At 41.3% G+C, this 13,325-nt stretch overlaps 1 protein-coding gene across 7 annotated transcripts; it reads right to left on the reverse strand.

Moving 5' to 3' along the window:
• Positions 1-3,292: 3,292 nt before the first annotated feature.
• LOC112894705 (pentatricopeptide repeat-containing protein At4g02750) lies at positions 3,293-13,081 on the reverse strand. Of its 7 annotated transcripts, none has more exons than XM_025962494.1 (12): positions 9,817-10,066; positions 9,607-9,716; positions 8,875-8,950; positions 7,602-7,670; positions 7,326-7,406; positions 7,114-7,185; positions 6,892-6,957; positions 6,078-6,269; positions 5,840-5,923; positions 5,600-5,743; positions 4,981-5,070; positions 3,293-3,566 (listed from the first exon to the last, which is right to left on the reverse strand). In XM_025962494.1, exons 1-12 carry the CDS (start codon positions 9,946-9,948, stop codon positions 3,501-3,503), a joined length of 1,182 nt encoding a protein of 393 aa, XP_025818279.1. In that variant the 5' UTR covers positions 9,949-10,066; the 3' UTR covers positions 3,293-3,500. The 7 variants fall into 7 exon arrangements, 5 of the variants coding, with proteins under 5 accessions (XP_025818279.1, XP_025818280.1, XP_025818281.1 ...); XM_025962495.1 differs by having other exon boundaries at positions 3,446-3,574; XM_025962496.1 differs by having other exon boundaries at positions 3,555-3,578.
• Positions 13,082-13,325: the final 244 nt, after the last annotated feature.

A 13,325-nucleotide genomic window follows, 5' to 3' on the forward strand; every position in this document is an offset into this window, starting at 1 on the left:
AAGAGCAAAACACACATTGGCATGGCTTTGTACGTAATATACATAAGAAAAAGAAAAAGAAAAACATGGCACGATGTAGCGTGTGTGCCAGAGCAATAGATGTGATGGTAAGATATTAGTAACAATTACAGGCTCAAGAATACAAAATGCATCAGGCTGAACAATAATGTTGTCAACGATGTTTTTGTCCAAATTTTGGATTTCCTCTAAATTCCAAATTCGAGAATTATGGCACCATATTTTGTATGCCAAGATTATTTCTTTGGATTTTATACTACACCATGTTTTGTGTTTCTCTGCTAGGTTGATAAGTTTAAATTGTCAGTGTCGCATGGAACGAAGACAAACGTCGCATGGAACGAAGATAAACAAACAAAAGCAAGCATGATGACCCTGCTACCTTGACAATTTTCAGACACATGCATGACTGTGTGTGTTCACCCATCTGGAGTGGGCCGTGTCAAAAGGCTACCAAATGGAAATGGCACTAGTCCCTCTTTGAGTTCTCATACCAAGTAGCAAGTGCTCCAAATACTGCTTTTCTTCTCACTTGCATTTACCCCTATAATATCTCACACCATAAGTTACCTTTCTTCTGTTACTTTTCTATTGTTTGCACTGTGTCGGTATTTTAGCGCCACGGCCACTGAGGGATACCATAGAGGTAGTGAGTTTGTAGGTAGGATGTCGCCGAGATCAGAAACTCGAAAATGTAAGGAACACAAAGTTTAAACAGGTTCTGACTGCCGAGAGCGTAATACCCTACGTTCTGTGTGGTTTGTATTATCTTAGATGGTGATCGGGTGATCTTCTGTTTGGAGGGGATCTCTGTCCACCCTTATATAGTCTGGGGATAGGGTTACATGGAAGTCCTAATCGGATACGAGCCTAGAGGTTCTACCCGAGTAGTTTTTAGGTAGTTTCCTTCTGTTCCGACTAGTTTTACTACTGTATGATTAGTTCTACTACGCTATGAATAGTTACAACAGGCGTGGACCATATCCCACCCCTTATCCTGTAAGATGTAGGCCATGTGCGCAGTCCCGTGGGCTGGGTTTGATAAGGCTCCGAGCTCTTTATAGTCGAGTACTGCAGGCTTCCGAGTACTTCTGAAGGCGTCTTCGAGTTTTCCCGAACTCCATCTTGAAGGTGTCTTCCAAGTACTTCCTTAGTTGCATCAAGACTGTGAAGTGCTTATACCTCGAGTAGTTGTCAAATCTTCTTTTATATGGAGTGCGAGTGAACTTGTAGAATTAGGCTGAGGGTCAATTTAGTTTTGAGTCTTCTATCCTTATCTTCCAAAAGATTCGAAAAATAAGTCGCTGATGACATGTGTCCCGCAGCCTCCGAGCCTTGGATCCAAATTCTTAAGGTTTGGAATAAAGGATTCAAAGAATCAAGGTTTGGAATAAAGGATACAAAGAATCGTGATATGCAATGATAATAAAAATTTGATGGTTAAGATGGGCAAATTGGTTTAGAAATTCGAAAACCTTTTTTTCGGGATGAATTCTCTCAAAAAATAGTTAAACAAATAACTTCTCCAAAAAGCTCCCTAAATTACCACTCAAATCAAATCTTATTCGCTGAGAGCCGTGTCGTATTCAGCCCCTGAACCTGGGAGCTAGATGAGTCGCACAAGATACACCCAGTAGTCGGTGGCGCCAGCCGCCGAGCCTAGGCATTAGCCAAGTTGCCGCTGGATCTTGAACTGCCGATGAAGCCGACTAGTCGGAGTCGATTTCGACTAGTTTTGTAAGCGAGACGAGTAGTCAAAGTAGCTGACGTTATGGGAGCAAGACCACTTCAGTAAACTGCACGTAGTACTAGTCGAAAACTAATAAATGGAGTAGTACTATGCCATTGCAGTAAACTGCATATAGTACCCGTTGTTGCATGTAGTACCAGTTGTGAGCCAGTAAATGCAGTAGTACTGGCAATATGGGAGCGATGCCCTTGCTGCATGTAGTACCAATCGTGAACAAGTAAACGGAGTAATACTGGAAATATTGGGACGAGGCCCCTTCAGTAAACTCCACGTAGTACTAGTCATGTAGTCGTGAACTAGTAAACGGAGTAGTACTGGAAGTGTGGATACAAAACCCTTACAGTAAACTGCATGTCGTACTGGTCGGGAACTAGTAAACGGAGTAGTACTGAAAGTATGGAAAAAGACCCCTTCAGTAAACTCTACGTAGTGGTACTAGCAGTATAAGAACAATACTCTTGCAGTAAACTGCACGTAGTACCAGTCGTGAACTAGTAACGGAGTAGTACTGGAAGTATAGGTACAAAGCCCTTGCAATAAACTGCACGTAGTAATAGCCGTGAACTAAATGGAATAGTCCTGTACGTATGGGTACAAAGCTCTTGCAGTAAATTGCACGTAGTAATAGCGTGAACAAGTAAACGGAGCAGTACTAGTGTTGAAAGTGTGGGTACAAAGCCCTTGCTGTACACTGCACGTAGTAATAGCCGTGAACTAAATGGAGTAGTCCTGTAAGTATGGGTACAAAGCTCTTGCAGTAAATTGCACGTAGTAATAGCAGGAACCAGTAAACGGAGTAGTACCGAAAGTGTGGGAACAATGCCCTTGCAGTAAACTGCACATAATACCAGTCGTGAACCCGTAAACAGACTAGCATTTTGGGAGCGATGCCCTTCAGTAAACTGCATGTAGTACCAGTCATGAACCAGTAAACGTAGTAGTACTGGAAATATTGGGACAGAACTCCTTCAGTAAACTACACGTATTACTAGTCATGAATCGGAGTAGTACTAGAAGTTTCCAGTGTGGGTACAAAGCCCTTGCAGTAAACTGCACGTACTACTAGTCGGGAACCAGTAATCGGAGTAGTGCTGCAAGTATGGGAGCGATGCCCTTGCAGTAAACTCCATATAGTACCATTTGTGAACCAGTAAACGAAGTAGTGCTTGTCAGACCTGGATGCACGGGACTGCACACGTGGCATACTTCTTCTCGGATACGGGATGGGACATGGCCCACACCCTACGTCTGTTGTAACTACTCATAATGCAGCAGGATTACTCGTACGGTAGTTAGACTAGTCGGACATGGTAGGAAACTACCCGAGAAGTAAACCTATCCCCCAGACTATACAAGGGCGGAAGGGACCCCCTCGGTGACAATCAACATCAAAAGCAATACAAATCACACAGAAGAACATACAGTATTACGCTCTTAGCGGTCCGAACCTGTCTAAAACTTGCATTCTTTTGCACCTTCGAGTTCCTGATCTCGGCGACACCCTACCTACAAACTCACCACTCCGGGAGTATCCCTCGATTGCCGTGGCGGTAAAACACCAAGAGCATCAAAGCAAATCTATAAATTGCAAAGACCAGAACGAGCGAAGTACGAAAAATGATCTGAAACTACTCTTCCTGTTAATCTTCATCCTCTGCAAAATTCCTCATGTCATGGCACCTCGCGCCAGCAGCCACAAAAGTTGTATGATTGTATCCTGTCCAGTTTGATCTCACATATTGGCAAATGATTCTGGTCTGTGGCTTTGGAGAAGGTAATTCTTTAAAGCTCCTGCCACCTGTTATCCTACCTTACGGATTGGATTTGACATGGAGAGCATTAGGTAGCAACCTCATCATCCTCAATCACAGAGCATCATCATACCACATTGTGATTCTAGTTGCAGAGGTAAACTAAGGTTCTGAGAATCGACTACTAGAATAGGTTGGTTTGTTTCTGTTTCAGATTTTGTGGGCAGAATCCCAAATTAGAAGCTAAAACAAACACCAAGATGTGGACGAAAGGGCTATATAAATAGCACAACATACAAAAATAATCCATTTCTAAGTATAAAATGTATCATTGTAAAAAAAAATGCCATAAAACCATGAAGCAAGTAGAGCACAAATTGGGTTCTTGTGGGAGTGTGCATGTGTATATCGGGGCTATAGCTGCTAGCTGGATGTGGAACAAGAATAGAACTTCCCCATCCACATCCCCTAATATGTGAATTCCCCATAAATTTGCACGTTAAAATTCCACATTGCCCTCAGTAACTGGTGATGATGAAGACATCCTTTGTGACATAAAAAAAGGTGCCACAAAAGCTAAGAGGTGAGTTCTGTAGTACAGCGACTAGATTTGGTATTGAGCATACTAGTATAGTATGGCACAAAATGTTATCCTACTAAATGGTTGGCACATCTAACAGTTACTTTACATAAAATGCAATGGATATGTTGTAGTGAATGCGTGATCATACAAGATAGGATTCAATTCAATATGATGGTATAAATTATCAAGAGTGGTGCTGCACAAGATAGGGTTGGGGTGGCACCAAACGAAGAAAAGGCTATCCAATACCGATTGCGGTGCTTTGGGCATTCAGCAGGGGAGGCACCAATGTAGCAAAACTTTAGGGCATGATGACAAGGTAACAATGCAAGGAGAGACAGGGGTCCACCATTCCAAGGTCAGAGAAAGCAATAGCGAGAGACTTGAAGGAACCAGTATCCAAATTTAGTTTTGGACAGGAGCATGTAGAAATTAAAATATACATGCTTGAACTATGACCCAGAAAATCAATCACCTTTTACTTATTATCATCATTAGTTTATTTTACTTACATTATACCACTACATCTATATCTATGTTCTTTTTTTTTTTGCTCTTTGTGGGTTTCATCTCTACCCTACCTCAACTTGCTTGGGGCCAAAAGACTCGGTTGTGTTGTTGTAGGATTCAGAAAATTACCAGCATGCAACTGCTAATTGGGAAAGACAGCCATTGTGCCATCCAAATAGGCATGCCACCGCAGAACAGCCCATTTTTGCAAATGAAAGTTCGAGTTTTGCAAACATGTAACCATTTGCAGTACTAGAAATAACATTCAATGCCTCCTTACTTAGTATACTAAGGATTAGTTGTTTCACTCGTATCAGTAATTACAGATGCATCATGAAGATTAGCTATCGCTTTAGAAAACAACAGACCTGCAGGAGCCGCTTCGAAAATGCAGCTACTCTCTTCAACATCACATCATTCTTCATTGCTTTCACCAACAGCCCAAGAAATAACTCTGGCTGAAATATGTAAGGCATAACGGATCAGATAAAATATTGAGGAGACACTTGACAATGTATACGAATACAGAGTTCAAAGCTACTTTCTTCATAGTTATACTAAGATAGGTAAAGGGCTCCTTTGGATAATCAAACATAATTGTGAACCCGCCAATTTAAATTTGTAATAAAGAACCTGCTTGGTTGGGTTCTAATGTTTCCAGCCAAAATCAAGGCATGCCTAGAAATTTTTGCTGTAAATTAGTTCATTTCTAAGAAATTGACGCATCAATGTTTGTAGCCAAAACCATGGCAAGTAACTGGAATCTTCTCAAAGCTCACAAGGGGGAAGTATTGGTTGCCACATTTTGGCACTATACCAAGTAAATACCTAAATTTCTTGCCCTAGACTTTCGGATGACTTGATTTTGGCCTGCCATGGTTTTGGCTGGGCAAAAATTTGAATTCAACCAAGCAGGCTCAAAATAAAATCAAGAATACTTCAGAATGCAGATAAGAAAGGAAAAGATAAGGAGCAGGGAAGTAAAACCTTTGAAGAAGAAACAGCAGCAGGACTCAAGAGCTTTGCACACAATGCACGATAGAAACGATCACTTGCTATCTGATTTTTTGAAGATATTTGGAATAAAAGCATCAACGCCTGAACTCCAACATTGAAATTCTCAGCATGAACCTACATGAAACCAAAATGATTAGGTCAGGAAAGCTTTATATGTCCTAAACATACAAACTGAGTCCGGTACTTCATATCATTATCTAGAAAACTCACCAATCTGAAAAGAATAGGTGCCTGAACTTCCACTATATCATCAACTTCCGAGCTCGCAACATATGGTAATCCCCTATTTACGCCCTGCATATTATGTAAGGATTAATAAAGGGAATGCAGGCACAAATCAATCACCAGTTTAAGCAAAAATAAGCCAAGTCAAGTGTATGAGCAAAGTTTTAACTCATGAGATATAAATAAGACAAAAATAAAGTGGTCAGTAGAGCGTAATACATACAGTTAAAAGTGCAGAGAGGATTCTGGAGTCCATCTCCAAATCTGATCCTGCTGTTGAACTCTCTTCATTGTTTCCATGGGATTTGGAGTCCTTACCCTTGTTGTTTCCTCCCTCTATTTTTCCATTTTCTACATTTTTCTTGCTGTATTTACTGCATGTATCTCCTTTAGTATCATTAGAGCTCATGAGTACCTAACATAATTGTGCAATGGAACAATAAAAACTGAGTTGTGTATCCTTTATGCCAAACATTGGAATTTGTACAAGTAACAATATATCAAAATGAGACAAAACTAAAAGCCAAAAAAAGAAAGGAAAGACTGTGGATTCCAGAAAAAAAACTTAATAATAAAATAGCACATGTTTTTCGCATACTTCAGTAGTTAGCAAAATAGTACGTGAAAAATAGATGTGACCAAAAAGCAATAAACAAAAGGATGACAAGATCAAGCACAAAAGCTAATTAGATACACCAACCAGGACGAACAGCTATAATAACTACTAAATCACATCAAAATGTTGGCTGGAAACGTGCCTAGCGCCAAAATAAAGCACAACCACAGGCTTAAAGATTAGTCTAGTCCCCAACACACCAGAGTGTCACTTTTTACTAGCACACTCCCCTCTCCAAAAGATGGTGACCTGTTATCTATGCGCAAAGCTGATGTGCCACAACAGCACCTCGCATGTGCACTGGGTTCAGGTCCTTGTTCTCCGGTTACCCAGGATTGTACATTAAGGTCAACCCACCATATGTTCAATATTTGTACAGTAAGTATAGAAACAATTAGATAAAGCTGAAATGCATCCAGACCTTGAACAGTGCAATGTAGACATCGACCAACCACTTAAAAGGTAGAATCTGGCCCAGAAAATTGACCTGTACACAAAACAACCAATTAAAAGGCTATGCAAACCATATTTTTAATAATTACATGGTACTTTTGGTAGACAATTTAGCAAAATCCTATATTGATAAATTCCTTGTCTATGCCATTTTGAAACAATACTGAAAATGCTATTAACAATTACATACAGCCTGGTACTTGGCCCTAAGCCCAACATGCGGTCTGAAGAGAAAAGAATCCACCTCATCTATCACAACCATCTGCAAGTTAAAACAGTTTATTGAGGTAAAAAAGAAGATGAATTTTGTGTGGCGTGCTTTGTATGCAATATTTTGCATAATTAGCTATCTTGACTGAAAGCATCAATCCTTGCCAATAATAGAATCCCCACAGCATATACCTTCATATTAGGATGAGCAGCCAGTAGACATGTTAACAGATATGCAGCACTCAATGCTGCTCTCCTTTCAGGATCTCCAAGCTGCAGTAGATAAATTGCATGAGAAGCAAGATTGTGTCGCTCATAGTAAGACTTTAAGGCAATATTGCCCGTATATCATCTAATGCATTTTGCTTTTAAATCTAAATTATGTCTGTTCTACATATATTGAATTAATAGGAGACCGAAAACTACAAAAAGAATGGAGTTCTATAGTGTAAAGAAAAGGCAACCCACCATGTTAACAAGAGTTGTAAGTAACCGACGTTCCTGCTCTGATTTACTTTTCAAAAGGATGAAAATCGTCTGCAATAAAGAAAATAGGAATAGTCCAAACCACATTCATATCATTACATAAACTATGAAGGGGGGAAATGAAAAGAATAGAGTGCTTGTGTCATGATGCATGCTACCGTAACTCTACAGAACCCAAGATTGATGTGGCACTGGGTCCACGCGTTATCATGTTTGCTCCTTAGGTAGATTAGTATGTTTGAGATGGTAAGGGATTGTCACCGCTATCTTCTAGGTATGGTTTGTTCAGATTAGATTATATCCCCCTAGATGCTTAGGAGTCAAGTAAACCTCTCTATATAAAGAGAGATAATGCATCAGGAGTCAAGTAAACCTCTCTATATAACAAGTCTCCCCATTATTGCTCCTAATGTTGTTCGGGCAGACTGTTGCCCCCAGCTAACCATCCTATGGTGCGATACTTGTGGTGAAAATCAACATGAGTCCCAAACAGTTCAACTTAACTCCAGATGGTTCCCAAAAGATGCAGATAGAATATGCAATTAAAACACATATAACGAGGAAGTCTATTGGATGTTATTTTTACCAGAAACTATTGAAAATGCAAATACAATTTCTGTTGGAAATGGCTATCTCCAGCAATACTATACGTAATACATGTTCAATGAAAATTGGAGTTCGAAGTTTTGTAGGCTTGTGATAGTTCTGATAGGTGTACAAATGGAGCCACGTGCGCACGTGCCAGTTTAAAGATTAGGCTGTTAGCTTGTTCTATCTCTAAATTGAGTTCTTAGAGAGACATAAGGTTCATTTGATTAATTGAGAAGGAATAAAAGAATTCTCTTCCTCTCTTATATCTGTCACCTGCACCAACACACCCCCATGGTCCTACAACTTCCTACAGCAGGCTATCCCCATTATTTACCACATACATATCTTGACAACATCATGTCCATCCATGTCAAGAAAAATAAGATGAAGTCTGAGAACAGAAGAAAATTCACTACTAGATTGAATGCAATGCAAGATTTGTCTTACAAACCAAAACTAACTTCTGAAAATGTGTTTCTGTTTTCACATAACTATTATCTTGTGTTCAATACTTCCAAGTTTGCCAACTGATTACAGGAAACAATTGTATATGCCCCACACGTTGCCCAATCAACTTTGTTATTCGGTAAGCTCAATATATGTACCCTAAGATAATGTACAGTGTTAAAGTAAGTATTCACAAAGTTACACAAGTTTAACTAACCTTCATTGCTTTGTCCTTGAGATTTGGCAGCATATCTTTAACAGCATCCTCCAGCGACATAACAAACTTTTCATATCTGCAATAGTATCAATCTGAGAATTATAGTTGAAACCGAGCACGATCATGATAATCATCAACAAAAAAGATTATTTTATCTTGATTCATTCAAGTTCATGCAGATGAATGTTACTATTATATCCAATATTTGGTTTCTCCAAGGTCACAGGCTCACAGCAGTTTTTAATCAATCAATTTAAATATTTAGTTGTGCAAGAAACACCAATAAGTATGATGTAATGATGACACAAACACTCTAATCTTTTCATTCAAGTTCATGCAGATGAATGTTACTATTATATCCAATAGTTGGTTTCTCCAAGGTCATAGGCTCACAGCAGTTTTTAACCAATCAATTTAAATATTTAGTTGTGCAAGAAGCACCAATAAGTATGATGTAATGATGACACAAACACTCTAATCTTTTCATTTTCCCCTCACATACCCAACCATATTTTTCCTACAAATATCTTAAAAGCAGAACAAATTGATAAACTACGGATTTCTTTCTGTTAGATGTATATGTATGAAGTTGTTATTAGTTCCTTGTGAATGGTTTCTTTGCATATGTAAACCACATACACTCTTTGTACACTTGACACTAACGTCTAGAGTGACAACACAGCGTGTACCTGAAATGCAGGATAGCTCTAAGGTTAGTTCAGTGAGAAATACCTCTGTTTCAAACAGTCCTCCCAATGCCAGAAGAGCAGAAGTGAGTAGCCATCTTTTGTTTCAGGTAAAATGTCTAGCGCTGGATAAGACCTTTGAATACTCCAATGCACCTGATAACAGGAAAGCAAGTAGTTTCAACTCTTTTTTATTCTTCATCTGTAGAAAATTAATAACAAGATGGTTGTTGTTTCTCAGTACTTCACACCTAACCTGATGGTTCTCCCTCTGACCTCTACCTATTGACAAATTACAAGGGATGCATCTTTTTTTTTCCCCAAGGTTTCTCCAATAGACAAATGGTAGCATAGCTGTCCAGGTACAGTTCATGTGAGACCAGAACATGCACTCTGTAGATTTGTTCTCTCTCTAGAAACCTTTTGTGTTTCCATCTGGAGATACGGATCTCAGTACTCACAAATAAACTGAAATCCCTAATTAACACAGCAAATCACCAGGATAATCTTTCGGACCAGAACTAAAATAAAAAGCCTAGTGGCTAACATGGCCAGATCCAGACATCAGGATGCCCACTATGTTTGTCTGTAGTCTGCATTGCATGATTATGATTTCGAAATCCACAGGACCACATTACAGAATTTCTTTGCACGTATATCTACTCATCATTACCAGTAATCACCACATGAACATGAACCATCTCTAAAATGGTGAAAACGGTTAGAATCCCGCAATATGATCAGTCGGCCCTCAATAGCAGATATATACTTGAAAGCAGTATGACAGTCTTCGCATACTCTCAGGTTTTTTATCACCCTGATGGGCCTCCCAGGAGGAATTTTAAGAATACCATAAGCAATAGCAAGCTTCTCGCTATGATACTTGAGCATGTGCTCCTTCTCTTCCTCCTCCACATCATGCAAAACCATATCTGTAGCAGATACATAGCCTGCCTTTTTCATCCTCATGCCCAGGTTTTCTAGGAAAGCATATATGTCTTCTTTCTCAGGATGTATACAATCACCCGCTGAGAAAGTGTGGACTTTGTTCTGCACTTCAATCCAACTGAATCCTGGAACCTTCTTCACACCACGCTCATACATCATAACTCTCATCTTGTCCACATCACGCCATTTGCCAGAGGATGCATATATATTTGAAAGCAAGACATACATGCCAGCATTTTCAGGTTCCAACTCAAATATTTTCTCAGCTGCACTCCTGCCTAGTTCAGAGTTGCGGTGGATCCTACTAGCACCAAGTAACGCACCCCACATGGTAGAGTCAGGCTCAAAAGGCATGTCCTTCATAAGATTAACTGCTTCATCCAATCTTCCAGCCCGTCCAAGAAGGTCTATCATACAAGTGTAGTGTTCAGGTTTCGCTGTCACACCAAAGTCGTGGTGCATTGAATAGAAGTATGAAACGCCTTTCTCAATCAAACCAGAGTGACTACATGCTGCAAGTACTCCAACCTGAAAGTCAGATTAACCAAAAACATTAGATCGCAAGAGAACAACTATTCTTGATTTTACATTTTACTACACCAGGCCAACTTCCTGTAGGCTTATTCAGTTTATGTTGTCCACAAAAAGAAGACACATGCAGATATCATAGTACATGACTTTACTACAAAGAAAGATATATAGATAAATACTAAAATATCATGAAGTAGATATTGATCCCACAAGCGAAACTAATTGCATCTAGTGTAACTTGTCCATGCAACAAACTTAAAAGACAGCTTTCCGCCTCCATAAAGGATCTTTTTACCAAAGTAATATCATCTGGCTTGGTAGAAGTCTTCCTCATTGTATCAAAAACCTTAAGTGCTTCCTTGCCAAAACCATGCCGCGCATAGCCTGCAATCATAGTATTCCATGAAACAACATCCCTCTCCTCCATCTCCCCAAATGCATTGTGAGCTTCCTCCATGTTCCCACATTTGAAGTACATAGCTAGGAGTGCATTCCCCACAAAGCAGCCCACACCATAACCAGCCTTAATCAACCTACTATGCAGCTGCATTCCACACTCAAGTGCAGCAATGTCAGCACACGTGCTCAAAACACAAGCAAATGCTGACCTATTCACCCACTCACCACAACGCCCCATCTCTTTGAACAACTGCAGGGTTTCCTCACTGAAACCACCCTGCGAATATGCAGCCAGCATTGCAGCCCATGAGACTGCATCTTTCTGTGGCATGGTGTCAAAAATTGTCCTTGCCTCCTCCAACATCCCAGCCTGAGCATACCCTGTCAACATTGTGTTCCACGAAGCCACATTCCTGCAGGGCATGGCATCAAACAACTCATTCGCCTCCTTCATCATCCTCCGCTGGACATATGCTGCCATCATTGCATTCCACGACACAGCATTCTTCTCTTGCATGGCATCAAACACCCTCCTGGCCTCTTCGAGCATCCCATTTTGTGCATACCCAGACACAACTGCTGTCCATGTGAACACGTCCCTAACCGGGGTTGCATCAAAGAACCTTCTCGCCTCCATCATATCCCCCCTCCTTGCATAACCAGATACCATAGTGTTCCAAGACACGACATCTCTCTGCGGCATTCTATTAAACATCTCCTGCGCTTCAGCCATCTGACCCCACTGCACATACCCAGCCATCAAAGCGTTCCAAGAAATTGAATCCCACTCTGTCCTTGAATCAAACAGCCCCCTTGCCTCTTGAATCCTTCCATTCCGCACATACGCAGCAAGCATGCCGTTCCACGAAACAGCATCCTTCTCCGGCGCAAGATCAAAGTAGTGCCGCGCGAGTGATACAAGCCCATGGTTGGCGTGAGACGAGATCATGACGTTGTAGGACACGGAGTCCTTCACGGGCATTTCGTCGAACAGGCTTCGCGCGTCGGCCAGGGACGACGAGACCGCCAGCGCGTGGAGGAGCGTGTTGTAGGAGAAGGTGTCGGGCCGCGGGATGGAGCGGAAGAAGGAGATTGCCAGCGGGAGACGGCCGTTGGAGGCATACCCGGCGAGCATGGCATTGTAGGTGGAGGTGGAGCGGTGTGGCATCGCGGCGAAGAGGCGCTCGGCGTCCGGGACGCGGCCAGCGCGCATGTGGGCCGTGATGGCCTTGTTCCGTCGGATCACCTCCGCGTCGGGCTTGGCCGAGAATGAGGTGTCGCCGGCACCGGCCGCGGGCCGAGGGCTTCGCTGCCGCGCGGCGGCGCGGAGATGGCGCGAAGGGAGCATGGGTGGTTTTTTCGAACTGAGGTGTACTTTGCAAAAAAAATCGAAGTTAGTAGGTAAAATCCATGGTCAAATCTGAATACAAATAGCACGCGTTAGGGGGTTAAGGTGTTCGATTTCGCACAGCAGGAAAGGAAGGGAAGGGAAAGGGCGGACATACCTTGTCGGTCGGCGGCGAAGCGTCCGACGAAGAACTGGGCAAGGGCGGCACCCCTCCCTGTCGTCGCCGCTTGGAAAGAAGGCGGCTGAGTGAGCGAGCGAGAGAGAGAGAAAACCTGAATAACTTTCTCATTCCATTAGTTTGACGTGATAGCAGTACTATCAAATCTTTAAGCGCGGAAGATATATCCTACAAAATTTAAAACAATAATACTGGAAAACATAAATAAATAATAAAAAAGTTATCAGATTGTATATAAGCATCGCAGAAAAATTGACGAGCCACTAATAAATTTTACGTATACTCACTCAGTATGTCATAGTATCCTAAAAAGTCTATATGGATACTTGTGATAAAAAAGAATGGAAGCGAAGAAACATCA

Source organism: Panicum hallii, chromosome 5, assembly GCF_002211085.1.
Source record: "Panicum hallii strain FIL2 chromosome 5, PHallii_v3.1, whole genome shotgun sequence".
NCBI classification, from domain to species: Eukaryota; Viridiplantae; Streptophyta; class Magnoliopsida; order Poales; family Poaceae; genus Panicum; species Panicum hallii.

What these genes read in the sequence shown, in the direction of transcription:
- LOC112894705 (XM_025962491.1), bottom strand. Translation starts at nt 12,786, where the DNA reads ATGCTCCCTTCGCGCCATCTCCGCGCCGCCGCGCGGCAGCGAAGCCCT. An exon ending in AGCCAGATGATATTACTTTG is followed by an intron (nt 11,037 to 11,334) that starts GTAAAAAGATCC and finishes TCTGACTTTCAG; the next exon opens with GTTGGAGTACTTGCAGCATG.